Below are 15,724 nucleotides of genomic sequence, written 5' to 3'. Positions count from 1 at the left end.
AGGTCCACAGAGACCTCACCAAGCAGCCCCAACTTCTTCACCAGAACGTTCTCCAAACCCACCATTTTCTTTCCCTTGGGCAGTGCTGAGCTGCAATATCTCACTGCATCACTGCTCTATCCCTGATGGTTTCTCTTTATCAGCAGATCATGGTACCTGTGAGACACCCATCACTTCTAAATGGTTGGTTTCAAGGGTGATGGTGTTCAGAGACTGGTTTTCACTCTCACATTGTGGGGGGATGTGGATCCACCCTGCACTCTTAACTCAGGGGCATCAGCATCACCAGGAATGACAGTATCTGCTATGAAAGGGCTCTGGGGTGAATTCAGAAAGTTTCGCCAACAAGAAAAATACAGTTCCTCAGAATTTTGATGAACAGACTCACTACAGTTTCGGGTGGGGTTTATTTACAGTAATTGCAACAGATTTCCACAAAACTTACTACTCAGTGTCAGTAAATTACACCATACATACAAGAACATTTTTATACTCAGCAACCACATATCTTGCATAGAAAGGTGGTTATTTTCACTGATAAGGCAGAAAATATCATGTCAAAAGGAAACGTGGATTTCTGAGGCCTGACATACCTGCTAGGACATCTTCTAGGCAGCATTTCCCACACCATGCACCTCATTTCAGCCAGATCCAGCAGCAGTGACATGAGGCTGAGCCCAGGTGTAGGAGCTCTTCTCTGCAGCGTTTCCCACCCCAGGGTCACTCCAGTGGTCACTCAGCACTCATTAATATACATTCCTTACATAAAAGTCTTATAATTTAAAGAATACTTTCTGAAACAATCACAGCTTATGTCTGCCAGCAAGACAGACCCTCGGAGAGCGACCTTTGATAGAAGCCAGCTAAGTGAGCACTGTGCTGATCCCATCAAACTTGGTGTTTCCCTCTTAATGCAAGACTGTGGATGTGGCCAGTGTCCCTGGCTGGCAAAACACTCGGTGTGTGTCTCAGCAAGGCTGCAGCTAGTGGGAAACTGCACCCCTGCCATGTCAGGTTCTCCCCTGTGTGCAATGTCCCAGGGTCATTAATGCCTCCTCCTCCCTAAGGAGATTTCTCCATCCAATCCAGAAGGATGTCCAGCTCACCCAGGGATTTTATTGCTGCAGATGTGACATTCAGCTGAAATGATACAAAGGAACAAGGTGTAAGCAAAGCCAGTGAGCACCACCCAACGTAAAGAGAATCTGATGAGCCATGTTAATTACTAGACCCAGTCATCAACTCACCCCTTCGTAGTTTGCAATGATTTGGTTAAATTTCTCAGTGGATTCTTGTCCACACACACACTTGTTTTGCTCACGCTAGAAAAATAAGATGGAATTCATTTGTTTGGGGGATTAATTTTTAGAAATAAGAGAACAGTTTCTAACTATGCTGGAAATTGCTGTAGAGACCAAGACTTTGTTAAAGGCTGCAGGTCCTTAAATCAGACTTCAGGTAAGAACAGAGTTTACTTTGATAGACTGAGGGACAGGATCAATATAGTGAGAACTAAGGTGGGGCTGATGAGCCAACAAGCACAGAAAGCTCTCAGCAGACATGCACACCCTTCACATCGTGCTTTGTTCTATTCCTATGAAAATCCTTCTTTTTTCTTTTTTTTTTTCTTTGAAAAAAAAGGTTTTGTAACTTTAGAAAGTACTTAGGTTTACTTGTCTGCTAAACATTAACAGATGGGACTGCACTCCAGCAACACCCAGGACTTACACACTGCTCAAGTTTCCTCCTCATGCTGAGGAAGGAGTTGGCGATGCTGCTGATTTTCCGGTTCACATACGGATCCTCGGTCTTGCAGTGCCTGAAAACCTTGACCACATAGAAGTTCAAGAGGTGATAGGTGATGCAGCATCTGTTTGAAGACTGAAGGAATAAATTTCATCTCTAAAAGGTTTCCCAAAGTACTATAAACCTCGTCTCACCAACCTTTCTGCCCCCTTCTGGAACAAAGCACCTCTAGCACCAAGCACGGTAGCAAAGCACAACGGGATATTTTGGCTCATGTAAAGCTTTTTCAGTGATGCTTGATATAAACTGATAATATATATAGGAAAGTATTTTAGGCTGATTTGCCAGAAGATTGATCCTCAGCAAGTCTCAATGGCTGAACAATGAGCTGGGTATTAGAGGGGGAGACCTGAAGCAGTGACCCATGTCTAGGGTTTAGTGTGAGAGACCTTATTTTTAGTATGTTTTCAGAATCACATTCATCTGCTTCCCCCACCTTTGTCAGTGGAGGCACGGTGAGATGAATCAGGATTTGGGTGAAAGCCACAGCTGAAGCTCCTGGAACTGGAGCACCACACGCTCCACCACAGCCTGCTCTCTGCCCACCGGTTCTGGAAAGTCTGTCAGGGCAAAAGCCCTGAGGGCTGTGGAACTGGCACAGGACACCCACCTCTTCTCACATACTGATCGACATCACTGTATCCTCCCTGACATGCTCAGCTTCTTTGTCTTGCAGCAACTTAGAAGAAGATACGGTATTGAGTAACTTCCCCTTCCCACCCTGAGCTGGCACACCTCGTGAGTGGGGCTGAGGTGCGGGCTGGCCAAAAGCATTGGGTGAAAAGCTGGAGGGTGCTTACCTGGATTTTGTGCAGGGAGTGTGGGTGAGACAAGATGCTCAAGGTCCTGATGGGATCTCTGGCTTGCTGCACGGGAGAAGAGAGAGATCATAGAGTCATAGAATAGTCAGGGTCGGAAGACACCTCTGGAGATGACCGAGTCCAACCCCCCTACCAGAGCAGGACCACCTAGGGAAGGTCACTCAGAAATGGATCCAAACAAGTCTTGAAAATCTCCAGAGGAGACTCCACAACCTCTCTGGGCAGCCTGTTCCAGTGCTCTGTAACCCTCACAGGAAAGAAGTTTTTCCTCACATTGAGGTGGAACTTTCTGTGCTCTACTTTGCATCCATTGCCCCTTGTCCTAACACAGGACACAACTGAAAGGAGATTGGCTCCTCCTTGCTCTCCAGCCTTCACATATCTGTATACATCAATAAGATCCCCTCTCAGTCTTCTCTAGACTAAACAGCACCCAGATGGTGATGGACACCCTGGCTCCAGAGCTGCTTTTGGAGCAGCTGGGTAAAGAACTTCTCAGCTCCCTGAATCCCAGAGCAATACTTACAATATTGGCTTTGATTGCAGTGAAACCAGACCTGATCTCAGTCATGGTCATTGGAACCCTGCAAGGCCCAAAGTCGAAGATTTTGTTCCCAGCCATTGGCATCCAATTCAACCAGCAGGACACGGAAAGGAGGCAGAGGAACATGTGGGATCCCTTCATGCTGCAGCAGGATGAGAACACAGCCAGCTGCTTGGGAGACCTGTCCAAGGAAGACAAGTCTTTCTTAAATAACACAGTTGTGATACTTAGGAAAATATGTGTGTATCTTATATAGCACCTGTACGTGTAACATGCATTAAAAAGCCTGCACTGACTAGTATCTCTTACCCAATATTTTTTTATTCTCCATGAGCAAGAGAAAAAAAAAAAAAAAATAAAACCAACTATTTAACAGAAGATCCCAAAAGAAGCTAAGAAGCAGAAGAAATAAAACACCATGAAAATATTGTATTTGAACTGACAAAGTTCTTCTGCAAAATTTTTATCAGATAAAATTATTTTTTTAAGGTCTTCTGACTCAGAAGCAGCAGATCCCAAAGTCTGATCACGAAAGAAAGAATTTTCCCTCAGAACCAGCATATTTCCAATGCAAGTTCTGTTTGCCCTGAAAATCAAGGTTATTCGTGGAAAAAAATACAACCTTACAGAGAGACATCATAGGAATACAAGGAAATATGCATGAGTACATAGAGCAGAAGGATAAAAATCAGTATTTTACCTTGTTCTTTGATGTGGGTTCACCTGTCTCACCAAAGTCTGACCTGAAGAGCTCTGAAGAACACGTTTTTATCCAGGTACTGGAGGAAATAACTGTTGGATTAACTTTGGGAATTTTTCTTGCTTTTCCCAGGATGTATTTCCTTTGTAATTTACCGAATTAATCAGCTAGTGAAAGGGACAAACTCTTTTCCCCACAGCTCTTTCCCCAGCCTACAGAGGCGGGAAATGTTGGCATTGCCTTGGCATCACTTTGCATGCGGGAGGAAGGACGTAACCAAAAGGAGGGACCATCATGAGGGTGACATCCCCAAAATGCCAAGCCTGGAGGCTCGTTCCGGCATCGTGCCACGTTCCCTTTCCCAGCTCCTCCAGAGGTGTTGGGACTTGGGAAGCTGAGCAGCATCACCCCATCAGGATGCCAGCGGCCCAAACCCCCCAGGGTGAGAAGGGGGTTTCTGGCAATAGGACACGGTGTGCTGTTGAAATAGTGTGACTCAGAGCATTGTCGAGATGTTTCTCCATCACTATTGTGGGTATGGAAGCCCCTTCCCTCAGGCTTGTCCCTCAGTGGATGGACATTTATCTCCATCTGCTCATCCCTGGGATTTGGAGGCTGTAGATGCTCAGGTACAAGAGGGCAGGGCTTGGGATGAGACAGCTTCCACCGCAGTGCCAGAAGTCACTCAGCTCTCAGGAGGACAGGTGACTGAGGTGATCATTGTCTATTATCATTATCACAGTCCAACACCATCACCCTGCAGAAGGACAGAAATTTCACTCAAACCTGTAAAAGTCCAGCAGGAGAGGGAGGTTTTACCCACCAGTAAAGATTTTGACTGCAAAGCCTGTGAATACCCTGCTGTGCATATCAGCAACCAAGGTCCTCGAGTAGACCAAGCACCTCCTCATAACAACGTTTCAGATCCAGATTGTCCCCAGGGAATCAGGGCTTGCCAGCTGGGGCATGCTGGCACACAAACAGGGCAGTACTGGTGCAGAACCCAGGCTGGTTCTCCATGCTGTCGTCTCCCAGGCTGGTTAGGTTATCTCTGTAACCCCTCTAGAGACAGCTAAGCCCAACCTAGAAGCAAAAATGAGCAGTGAAAAAAACCTTCTTGGACTACCAGTACCTAGGAGAGAAGGTCAGGTGGACTTAGAGGACATGAAGGTGACAAAGACACCCCTCTAATGCCTCTGGAGCAGCCTCATGCTCTGGGTGAGAGCTGCAGCCTGTTGCAATGCAGGTTTAGCTGTGTGCCACTGCCTGTCACCAGGGCTGCTCTATAAAGCCTTGCAGGGTGAGTAATAAATTGATAACCAAGCTCAAGCATATATCCATCATCAGGGAAGACTAGGCAAATAGATTTTATGCCCAGGCTAGTCAGAGTGTTGCACACAGCATTGCTGAAACTACCCCAGATGCACCAAACCTGCCTCCCTCACCCTGTGCCTCGGCACTGTACAGCAGCCAAAAGGCAGGTCCAAATCTGCAGCAGGATGCAGCTGCCCTCGCTGAGGTGTTGGAGGGATCCTCAGCAGCACAAGGCTGTCAGTCCCTGCCTTCCTCCCCCAGTCCCCAGTCACTGCCTGCAAATGCAGCAGCAGTTTTGCTTGGAGCGGAGGAAGCGGCGGCAGCAGCAGCAGCGATCCCTGGCAACACACCCAGGCCTGGTGAGGGAATGGGGGGAGAGGAAACGGGTTCTTACTTAATTATGCAAATTGCAGAAAAGAAGAAGGGATTACTTTAACTTTTTTGTTTTGTTTTGTTTGTTGTTTTGTTTGGTTTTGTTCCCTTTTGGTAACTGAAGTGCCACCCCAGGCAGGTCAGCCAGACGCCAACAGGCAAGAAACAGTCATAGATGCAAAGTTGCCACCCAGGTCTGCAGAGGAAAAGTGCTGCTGAGAGGAAACAGGAGGGGAATGTCGTGTTACTGGGACCTGAGAGCCAAGCCCTGTGCACCCCACTTACCCAGAGATACTGCAGCCTGCTCAGTGGCCCCCACTGCTCACCCAGCTCCACATTTCTTCAAATACCCAAAAGGTTTTGTTTTCCCCTAAAACAAACACAAAAAATCCTTAAGAAACGGTTCAAGCTGTTCCTTTCTGCAGGAGCTGCTCTGTCAGGACTGACCACAGGCACACGCCAACACCAGGTTTCCTGTAAAGTGTTTCAGAGTGATAAGGCACCAGTTTCAATAGTGCATCTCAATGCAGTTTCATGCTGTAAGGAGATCTGATAGTACTTTACAGGCCATCCTTGGTTTAACATTCTTTGTCATCACGTTTCACAGCAGTTTTAGGCACACCAGCATTTCAGGCTGATAATGGTTAGTACACAGATCCCCAGAACTAGACACTGTCAGTGATAGATGTGGCTCCAGTCATTTTAGTAAAAGAAAAATCAAGATTCAGTAATGAAGATCCAGCAACAAAATCTAACCACAGGAACTCTTCCTGACAGCCTTCAGGAAAAGATCCACATAAAAGCAGCTATGCCACCTGGAACAAGAGTGCTTGTAGGACTTTACATCTCTCCTGGTAATACTGAAGTGCACAAAAACCTTTGCCAAAGGCACAGAATTCTGTTTCCACAGACAGAAAAGCAATGTTTCCACTCGTTTTTTATGAACTACAGTCAATGGTTACATACTCTCAGCAGTGTCAGTTGTCAGAACACGCTGCTCTCATCCTAGCCAGGACTGCAGCTGTGCTGCAGCTCTGAGCAGTTCTCAGTGCCTTCAAAATCACCTGACCCTCCAATCCAGAGCCCATTTCAAACCTCATTTGAAGAAGTGCTCATCCAGCAGGGTCCTCTTGAAACCAAGGGATCCAGACCAGCGCCCCAAGGGGTGTCACCCCCGCATCACTTCTTCCATGAGCTTCTGCCCCAATGGACACACTTTGCTCTGCGATGGAAACTGGCCCCATGACTGCACATGCCCTCTCCCAGCCTCCCAAACCTGGCTGCCCCTCTCCCTCTTCATTAGTGCAGTCAATTATGGCCAGCAAGCAGGGGCTGGCTCCCCTGGGCTCTCCAGCCCAGCCGCTCGCCTGGCCCCAGCTCAGCGGTGCTGCTGACAAAAGTAAAAAACTGTTTTTCTCGGTAAACTCCTCAAATGACTCAGAAATCACCCTGCAAGGAGTTATCTATCCGCTGCTAGGTGTGGTACGTCGTGGGCCTCCTTCTCAGTCACGTTTCTAACCATAACCACTTGAATAATTCTGAAAATCAAGCCCTCAGTACTGCCTTGCGAGGAGCGACAGGCTGAGCACAGCCTGGCGCCGTGACAGGCAGCTTCTCTGCAGCCAAGGAGATGTCCAAGGCTGAGGGAGCAAAACTTCAGGCTGTTTTCCAGGATTTCTTCCTGAGTGGCTGTCAGCATCTTTAGAACCTCCCTTCATGGGCAGAGCAGCTCCTTTCCCAGAGCTGAGGGACTTTGGGAAAATCTGGGAGAGTGTCCCCCCCACCCCAAGACCGTGTCTGAATCACCCCGGTTTAGAGCATCACCCATGATTGTCTTTCTGGGGTTGCTCCTGCGGTTTCCTCATTCTTCCAGCCCAGGATGTCTCATCAGAAAGGGAACAGAGCCAGCACCCCATTGCCATGGGTGGCCCCAGGCTCACCCTGTCCTCACAGGACGTTTTCAGTTATGGTTGGATCTCGGCTGCACGTCACAGAAAATGACACTGCCTGAGCTACCACCCTCATGGAGCAGATGTGACACATCTCCGTGACTCACTGATGACAGGGCTGCTGCTGAGCCAGGATTGCACCCAAAGAGGGTTAAAAAATAAAACGCAAAATAAAAAGTGCCTTTTCCCCCCACCTCCTTCTAAGATTCACCTCTGTGGAAGGGGAAAAGCGTGGTGGAGCATCTTGCACCTCGACAGAGCTGTTCTGCAGAAAACCATTGATTTAGTCACCAGGGGAGGGGGTTGAACGTTAGATACTTTCTTCCCCTGTTTTGCTAAAATGTGAGCTCATCTTTTGGTAATCACAAATGCCATCTTCCCCAAAGGGAAATGATTATTTTAGGCCTTTCGGGTTCAATAACACAGCTTCTGCTAGTTCTGCTCCTGCTGCCCAGCACTCGGCTTTCAGCAGCTGCCCAGAGGTTCCTCTGCCCTCAAAGCCCAAGGAAGAAAAAAATATATTCAGAGTCATGAGCCCAGTCAAAGTGCTGCTGTCCTCAAAATCAGCCAAGTGCCAATGGTTTCATAGGATCATGAAATGGTTTGGGGTGGAAGGCACCTTGAATACTATGTAGTTCCAACTCCTCTGCATGAGCAGGGACACCTTCCACTAGACCAGGTTGCTCAAAGCCCCATCCAACCTGCCCTTCAACACCTCCAGGGAGGTTTGTGGTTTTTTCCTTTTCTTTTTTCCACACCATATTAAGGAAATCGGTTATTTCACCAAAAATAGAGCTAGAGTTATCCAAAAAGCACTGCCCTGCCACTGAAGATTAAGAGAAATGTGCAGGGGAGAAGACAAAGCCCAAAACCCATGCCAAGATTTGCACCAGTCTTTAAACCTACGTATATTACAAAGACTCAAACCTGCCACTGAAATTAAACACAGGCTTAATGAATGAGGCTTTTTCAGTTTCCAGGAGGTTGCAGAAGCTTTTTGATGTGGGCATCTGATATATTACCAATTTGGCTTCTCTAAGCAAATGACAAAGTCAACATTTAGAAAAGAAAATGCTGAAGCAAAGGCAAGATTTCAAGGTGGCTGAGAAGCCCCTCGCTGACCTGCAGGGCTGGGTGTTGCTGGGAGGACCAACATCTTGCAGAGAAATGGAACTTTCTTGAAAGGTCTTTGTGAGGGAGAGAGCTGTGGTCAGTGAATGTGAAAAAATGACCTAAGCAAATCAAACTTCCACTTTCAAAATCCACAAGAAGCAACCATGCACATCTTCTCTGAAGAATTTAGAATTGTTTACCATGCTTGTTTCTAATTTTAAGCTTTTTTCTCTATTGCCATTAGCATTGTAATCACGATTTGCATTACCAGCCATCGTGGTGCTTCCTTTGTTTCCACAGCACTGGGGAGCTCACTGGGTGACAGAGCAAATCTGCACATTGGGCAGCCTAAAAGATACAGGAGACAGAGAACCAAACAGGAGACAAAAATATAAATTAGTCAAAAATTAAGAAAATATCTCATTCCAAGGACATGGACTTTTCACAGTGAGCCTGGGCATCCCTAGCTGAAGCCTGTGGATAATCCCATGACTCACAGAAGAGCTGCTGGCAGTTCTGGGGTGCTGTTCCCCACCAATGGGCTCTTCTTCAGAAAAGGCCCATTAATATTTAGAAAACCAGAGCTGAAATTCTGGACTTAGAAAATTCAAATGAGTAGTCACAGAAAATGGCATCAGTTCTCAGGCCATGGAGATCTGAAAAGAAAAATAATCAGTTGTAGTGGAAGAGCAGCATATGCAGAGAGATCTCAGGGCTGATCATCTGCACTCCAGGTAAGCAACAGCAGAACAAAGTCTTTAAGAACCACCAGACCCTGGATGTTTTTTAGAAGATGGGATTTGAGCAAACAATGGATCTGGCTGCTCCCCACAGCACCTGGCTTGCCTGGGAGGGTGAAATGTGCTGATGGTGCAGGCAAAAAATGATGCCTAATAAAGGAGAAACGAGTGCTTGCTGCTATCAGCTCAAATTTTGGGTTATCTGTGGAGCAAATCACTCCAATGGCCAGGCAGAGCTGTCGTAGATTTAGCTTTCACCAAAACTGAAACTTCTGTTTCAGTAAATCAGCGGTGGGTTCTGTACGTAACCCAGCTCCCCAGCACGGGTTTCAGTTTTGTCTGGTTCATGTTGCCCTGGGGACATGTTCACCCCGGGGCTTGAATCAGTCTCAATTTCACAACCTGGTTTTGTTGGTGCTGGATGATTGTGAACCCGCCGGGACAAGAGGACAAAAGCCCTTTTAGCCACACATATAACTCAGCTACAAATACCAATCATGACCTTTCTACATGTAAATCAGAGGCACTGCAAGGATCACAGCTCTTACATCTGATTTTGTTTTCAGCAACCAGGCTGCCAGACTCTGCTGAAGAGCTGGAGATAAACTCCATCTCTCCTTTCCCAACAGGCAGGGACAGCCAGCAGAGGAAGTTCACATCTTTCCCCTTCTTTTTTTTTTTCCCCCCTTTCTTCTTTTTTTTAAACACCATTTTCAGTGAGAGGGGTTTTCCACCACTCAGATTCATCTTCCACTTCCCAGTTACACCCTTCCAAACCTACATGGAAAGCAAGAACCAAAAAAGGGCTTCAGTGCCTGATCCCATTACTGAAGTGAACCTCCCTCAGACTTCCACAAAAAGGGAAATCCCAGGACAATCACCCAAGAGGCACGGGGAGAGCAGTGGTGAACAGGAGCAGAGCAGACACTGCAGCTCATGCGGAGGGAAGCAGCTCATACCCCTGGAGTGATGTGATTTCAGGAGGAGCTTTTCAACTGCTGAACTCCTCTGCTGCCAGAGCTCAATGTCAATTTTCTTTGAGTCTCTGTCGTTGGGTGCCCGGCAGGAGAAGGAGCCAGGCTGTGTCACCTGCTCTCTCTGTAATAAAAAAACAAACAACCACAAATATAAGGGGGATCTGAAGGCAAGGAGGTAGAAAGTTATAAATAAAATACATAAAACTCTCCAAAACCTCTGAAAAGCACGTCTGATGGATCAATTTTAACAAAAAAATCTCTGCATACATAGGTGAGGTCAAAGAAAATCCTTCTTCCTGCCCCTGGCACAGCCAGGTGTGCACCCAGTCCTGAGCCTGCTCCCTCAGCTTAAAGCAAACAAAATCAATGCCAACCCCCCCCCCCAGTTTTCTAGCAATTCTATTTTATTGCCTTTTCATCTGAAAGGGCAGCAGTGCCAGCAGCAGCCTCCGGGCTTTTTATTCCTGGCATCTTCAGGACAAGACCCATTCCCTTTGCCCTGGCTGCTCGGAGGGGCCTCAAAAGGTGCAGTGGGCCAGCAGGGCCACCTCGCTTTGGTTCCTGCTTGAGTAACACACCAGCTCAGAGCTCACACCAAGAGGGCTCACAAAGGAGTCCCCAGGGCCATGGCTTTATCACAGGGATGGTTTTGGCACAGAAAGCTGCAGCAGAGGCACGGGGAAAATCCCCTGGCAGCACCGAGGCTGCTGCAGCCTCTCTGGGGACCAGCTGCCATCTCCTGCCACCACACGCGGCACCGCCGGCCCCAGCACGTGCTTCTCGGTCCCTTGGGGAGCGGAAAAGAAAGCCCAGGATTTCTCAATCTGCAGCACGAGCTGCTCAGCACTGAGCAAATAGAAAAAAAAAGCAAAACCACCCTAAAACTCCCCTGCCCAAGTGACCCAGCCTCACATTTGGCTTCAGGCCGAGGGCCTGGGGCTGCTGTTGCAAGGGAGTGAAGTTGCCTCCAAAATTCACCCTGGGGGTCACGTTAGGCTTCTGAGCAGCTGGTTTGCATGATCTGATTTCTCAAACCATGATAACTAGTTTCTGTCTTATGACTATTGAGGACTAGAAATAGTTTGCGTTTGCTTTATTGCTTCGCGTGCTGATGCCAAATCATGACAAAGGCAACATTCTCCCCCAGATCCACGCAACCCACTAACACCAAAACTAGAAAAAAAGAAACTCCTCAAAAAGAGCACTTGTGAGATAACCTGTTTGAGACAAGAGTTGCTCAAAATGGCCTCTGTAGGGTAATAAAAAAAATATTACATTGGGATGCTATTCTCTCTCTGCCTTACAGGCTGCAGCACATTTCCAAATACTGGGAGTTTGATGCATGCAATTAAAAAAGTGCAACTATTTCTCAGTTAAGTTAATCACCAAAACACTGATTCTACAGCTGGGGGGAACTCTCCATTCCTCAAATGGAAGTTCATAAGAACTTCTTATGTCAGGCTTATTATGTCACATGTGAAGTCACACTAGAGGTCACAATAAAGGCTGCTACTCATGATTAGTAACCTCTTTCTGGCCACTTGAATGTTACAAGACAAAATGATGACACGGGTTAAATTTCCAGAGTAATTTGGGATTTACCTGTTGAGGTTGCTATGAGTCACGTTGCCAAATCCAGCAAGGCTGCTATAAAGCAGATTTCCAGATGTGAAAACTCCAACATCATGCCGTGCCAGAAAAAAACAGTCTTTAAAAAAACAAAACAAACAAACAAAAAACAAACAAACAAACAAAAAACACGAAAAAACCCCCCAAAACAACAAACAAACAAAACAAAATGCCACCAAAAAAACCCCCACCAAAAAACCCATCCACTTTGTGCTTCAGCCATCAGGAACTATTAGTCACCAGCAATAGGGCTGCTGAGAGCTTATGTCAGCACCTCCAAACTGCTCTTCACATCAGCTGAAGGAAACATCACCAAGACTCTGCTTTCCCCAGAGTGTCACTGCCAGCAGGTCCCCCTGATCTGAAGAGATGAAAAAAGGGGAATTTTTGAAAAGGAAACAACCAAGTACACCACTATAACAGCAGGGAAACCTAGGGAGCCCTCCAAGCTGTTTCTAGAATATAGCAGAAAATACACAACCTTCCTTTGTCCAAAAGCAATGACAGGGTCCAGAAAGACAAAATAATGTAAAAACTGGCCCACATAAGAGCTTGCCAACATAAGAAAAGCTACGTACAGAGGCAGGCTCTCTAAGAAGCAGGAGATGCCACCACCCTGCTCTGAAGGATGGGACCTCTACAGTCCCCATGCTCTGCCTGGGCAGGATCAGCCAGTGCAGGCAGCCCAGGATCACATCCAGGACAGACCTCTCCATGTGCCAGGTTTTACTGCAGAAACACAACCCTGCTGCCTGGTTCTTGTGAACAAGCATCTCTTGGCAGTTTGTGGGAGGTGGGGTAAAAGTGTTCTAATAGCTTTTGAGCAACACACTTTCCTTCCTGAAATGATCTTCTTGGCAGCCATGAAAGCTGTTTCCTAAAGGTTCAGAAATACACCCACGTCACCCGGACACTCTTTAGGAAAGGGTGCTTTATTCATTCATGCAACCACTCGGTGTTAGTGCCGAGTCAGTGCGTTTCCACAGCAGTGAGTACCCGTGAGTCAGAGCGAAACTGCACCGTCAAGATCTCTGACACGGCAAAGGAAACACAGGTAAACACAGCCCAGCAGCTGCCCCGAGCAGGGCAGTTTCCTTTGTGGAATGGGTGCATCTGGCTTACGTTTGTACTGAAGAAAAAACCCAAAAAAAAAGAACAACCAAAAAGCAAAAAACCAAACCAAAACAAACAAACAAACAAAAAAACCAACACCACCAAAACAAAGCAGGTTCCAAAACAGGGAGGAGGGAATTGCACAAGACTGAAAACCGCTCTGCACACTCTGGGTGTCAACTGAAATGACTTCATGGAGACCTGCAGATTGATCAGAATATGAGAAGTTTGGAAACAAGCACTCAGCTCCTCGGCAGGAAGCACGAAGGGAGGAAGAGCTCCCGGTGCCACTGCCATGTGCCCAGAGACTCTTTTTCCTTTGCATCCCACAGAAGTACCAGCACCTAAACCTGCTGAGTGACCCCGCCACTGCAGGGGACCCAGTTTGCAGGGAAGTGCTGGGGCTGCATCCTTCACCCAAGGGAGCAGGTTCAGCTCTGGGCTTCAGTCCAGGGCCAGGCTGCCCACAGACCCAACTCCAGGGCTCTGGCTCCTGCCAGCATCCCACCCTCTGGAGCACCTTTCTGTACCACTTCCGATGCCCTGATGCAACTTCAGCAGCCACGCAGGTCTTGGCAGTGAAGCTTTGTCAGCCACAAGTTAATCTAAAACAAGCAAAAAATCTCCCAGGGGGGGAGCCAAGGGGGAGAGCAGAGCAAGGTGGGATCCCACCAGTGGAAGTGGGTTGAGTTTAACAGTCTGGGTTTTGTCAGAGCCACCTGCTGCCCCTTGCTCTGCTCCTCTCGCCTCGTTGCTGCCGGCAGCCCAGGGGAGAAACCGCGTGGCTGCCCACGAGGGGGGAAGCAAAATGGGTCACCAAGGAGCTGTGATTCAGCTGAACAAGTGCCTGCAGTGATTCAGGGGGGCAAAGCTTCCTCCTGACTTCTGGAAGAGGCAACATCAACAACAAAAGGAAAACAAACCACAACACAAAATCCTACATTGTCCCCTCCTCAGACCCCTCAATTACTAATGCTCCATCCCCTCTGCTCTTACTCACACATACATACACCAAACATTCCTCCCTTGTGCTCCTAAAAACAGCACTCAGAAAAATCTAAATATATTTTAACAAAAAAAGTAAGTTGCATCTGTCCAGAATTTTTGGTGCAACAAGTTCTTTCACAGAGGTTTGCAAATTCAACTTCAAAGAAGTTCAGTGCAGTGAAGGAAATAAGAACTGATTTGTCCCAAGCAATGTGTCAGAGGCAGGCTAGGAAAAAACAAGCTGCTCCAAAATAACACCAGAGCTGCCAAGGAAAACCCTCTAACTAAAGAAAGGCCAAATTCACCTTCACTTTCTCTTTCTTGGATAATAGATTCCCAAATCTGTCAGTGATATCTTAACACAAGGAAGCTGGAGGTTTTGTGTCCAAATATATATAGAGAGAGAAAGAGAGGATGAAGGGGGAGAGCGGAAAGGAGACGTCAGAGCCATTATCTGCAGCTCCAAAATGGTCCTTTTATCAGCTCTGGGACAAGAAGTCTCAGCACAGCACACCCAGGCCTTAGAGCCAGCACCAGGGCTGCTTGGACAGGGCTCATGCCCATTTCTAGGAAATGAAATAGGATTAAAGAGCCAGAAACAGGAATATTCATGTTACACACTTATACCTTTGAACACCACACCCCAGTGTTACAAGAGCTGCTCCCATGGAACAAGCCCTGCTCCCATCCAGCTGCTGGGCACAAGCCCTGGGGACCTGGAGCATCCCAGCAGGATGGGCTAGAATCATGGAATCACCAAGGCTGGAAAAGATCCTCAAGTCCAGCCTATGACCAACACCACCACACAGGCCAGACCATGGCACTACATGTCACATCCAGCCTTTCCTTGAACACCTCCAGGGATGGTGCTTCCACCGCTTCCCTGGGCAGTCCATTCCAATGTCATTCCATGTCCATTTCAATGGCTCCTCCACCACATCCCAGCACACGACAGGACTAACTCCATGGCAGCCAGGCACAGCCTTTGTGACAATTAACCTTGACTTCAGCAGACATATGCATTAACTGGGGGAAAAAAAAAAATGGATAAAAACAAAAATCAATTTTTAAGATTATTCTGTGCATTTAGGACAGTGTTAAATGCCAAAGGAGGAGGCAGCATATTGTCCAGGTTCATTAAAATCAATGCTACTAATTATGCATGGTGCTGGGGATCCTAAGAGCAGGTTTGATGTGGAGGCTTAAAAATACATTTTTCCCCCCCAACAAAAGGGCATTCATCTAAAAATAAAGAGTAACTGTGAGAATGCAGAAGTAACCTTACACAGCACCTTTTCATCTTCTCATTATATCTGAAGCTTTCCTTTTTAGCCACATTTAAATTTACAAGAAGCAAGCAATGAAAAGAAAAAAATACAACACAAAAACGCAGAGTCTAAGCACAAAAGATTTGATGGGGTGTGAGGAGAGGAGGGGGGTCAAAAGAACAGGAAACCCAAGTTGACGGGAAACCCAAGTGACATTTGGTTTTTAATGAATGACTTAAAACCCCAATATTGCTCGTCAGGAAACGGGGAGAGGAAACTGAGCCGTGTTTTGAGAGTATAAATGAGGGGCTCCATCAAGGTGAAGGCTGCAGATCTGCCTTTTTGCCCCTCCCGGGAAAGTGAGGCAAGGCGAGCAGCCCCGTGTCACAGG

The 15,724-nt window shown here is 47.1% G+C and overlaps 1 protein-coding gene across 1 annotated transcript; it reads right to left on the bottom strand.

The window, feature by feature from the left end:
- Window positions 1-463: 463 nt before the first annotated feature.
- Window positions 464-4,801, bottom strand: LOC127393705 (interleukin-20-like). The gene is made up of 7 exons (XM_051639052.1): window positions 4,729-4,801; window positions 3,872-4,628; window positions 3,154-3,352; window positions 2,607-2,672; window positions 1,729-1,881; window positions 1,248-1,322; window positions 464-1,140 (listed from the first exon to the last, which is right to left on the bottom strand). The coding sequence occupies exons 3-7, from the start codon at window positions 3,310-3,312 to the stop codon at window positions 1,063-1,065; spliced, it is 531 nt and encodes a 176-aa protein (XP_051495012.1). The 5' UTR covers window positions 3,313-3,352; window positions 3,872-4,628; window positions 4,729-4,801; the 3' UTR covers window positions 464-1,062.
- Between the last annotated feature and the right edge of the window lie 10,923 nt (window positions 4,802-15,724).

The sequence above is a fragment of the Apus apus genome, chromosome 23 (assembly GCF_020740795.1).
Source record: "Apus apus isolate bApuApu2 chromosome 23, bApuApu2.pri.cur, whole genome shotgun sequence".
In the NCBI taxonomy this organism is placed as follows: Eukaryota; Metazoa; Chordata; class Aves; order Apodiformes; family Apodidae; genus Apus; species Apus apus.
Note: the sequence above shows the minus strand (reverse complement) of the source record. Positions and strands in the feature narration are given on the sequence as shown.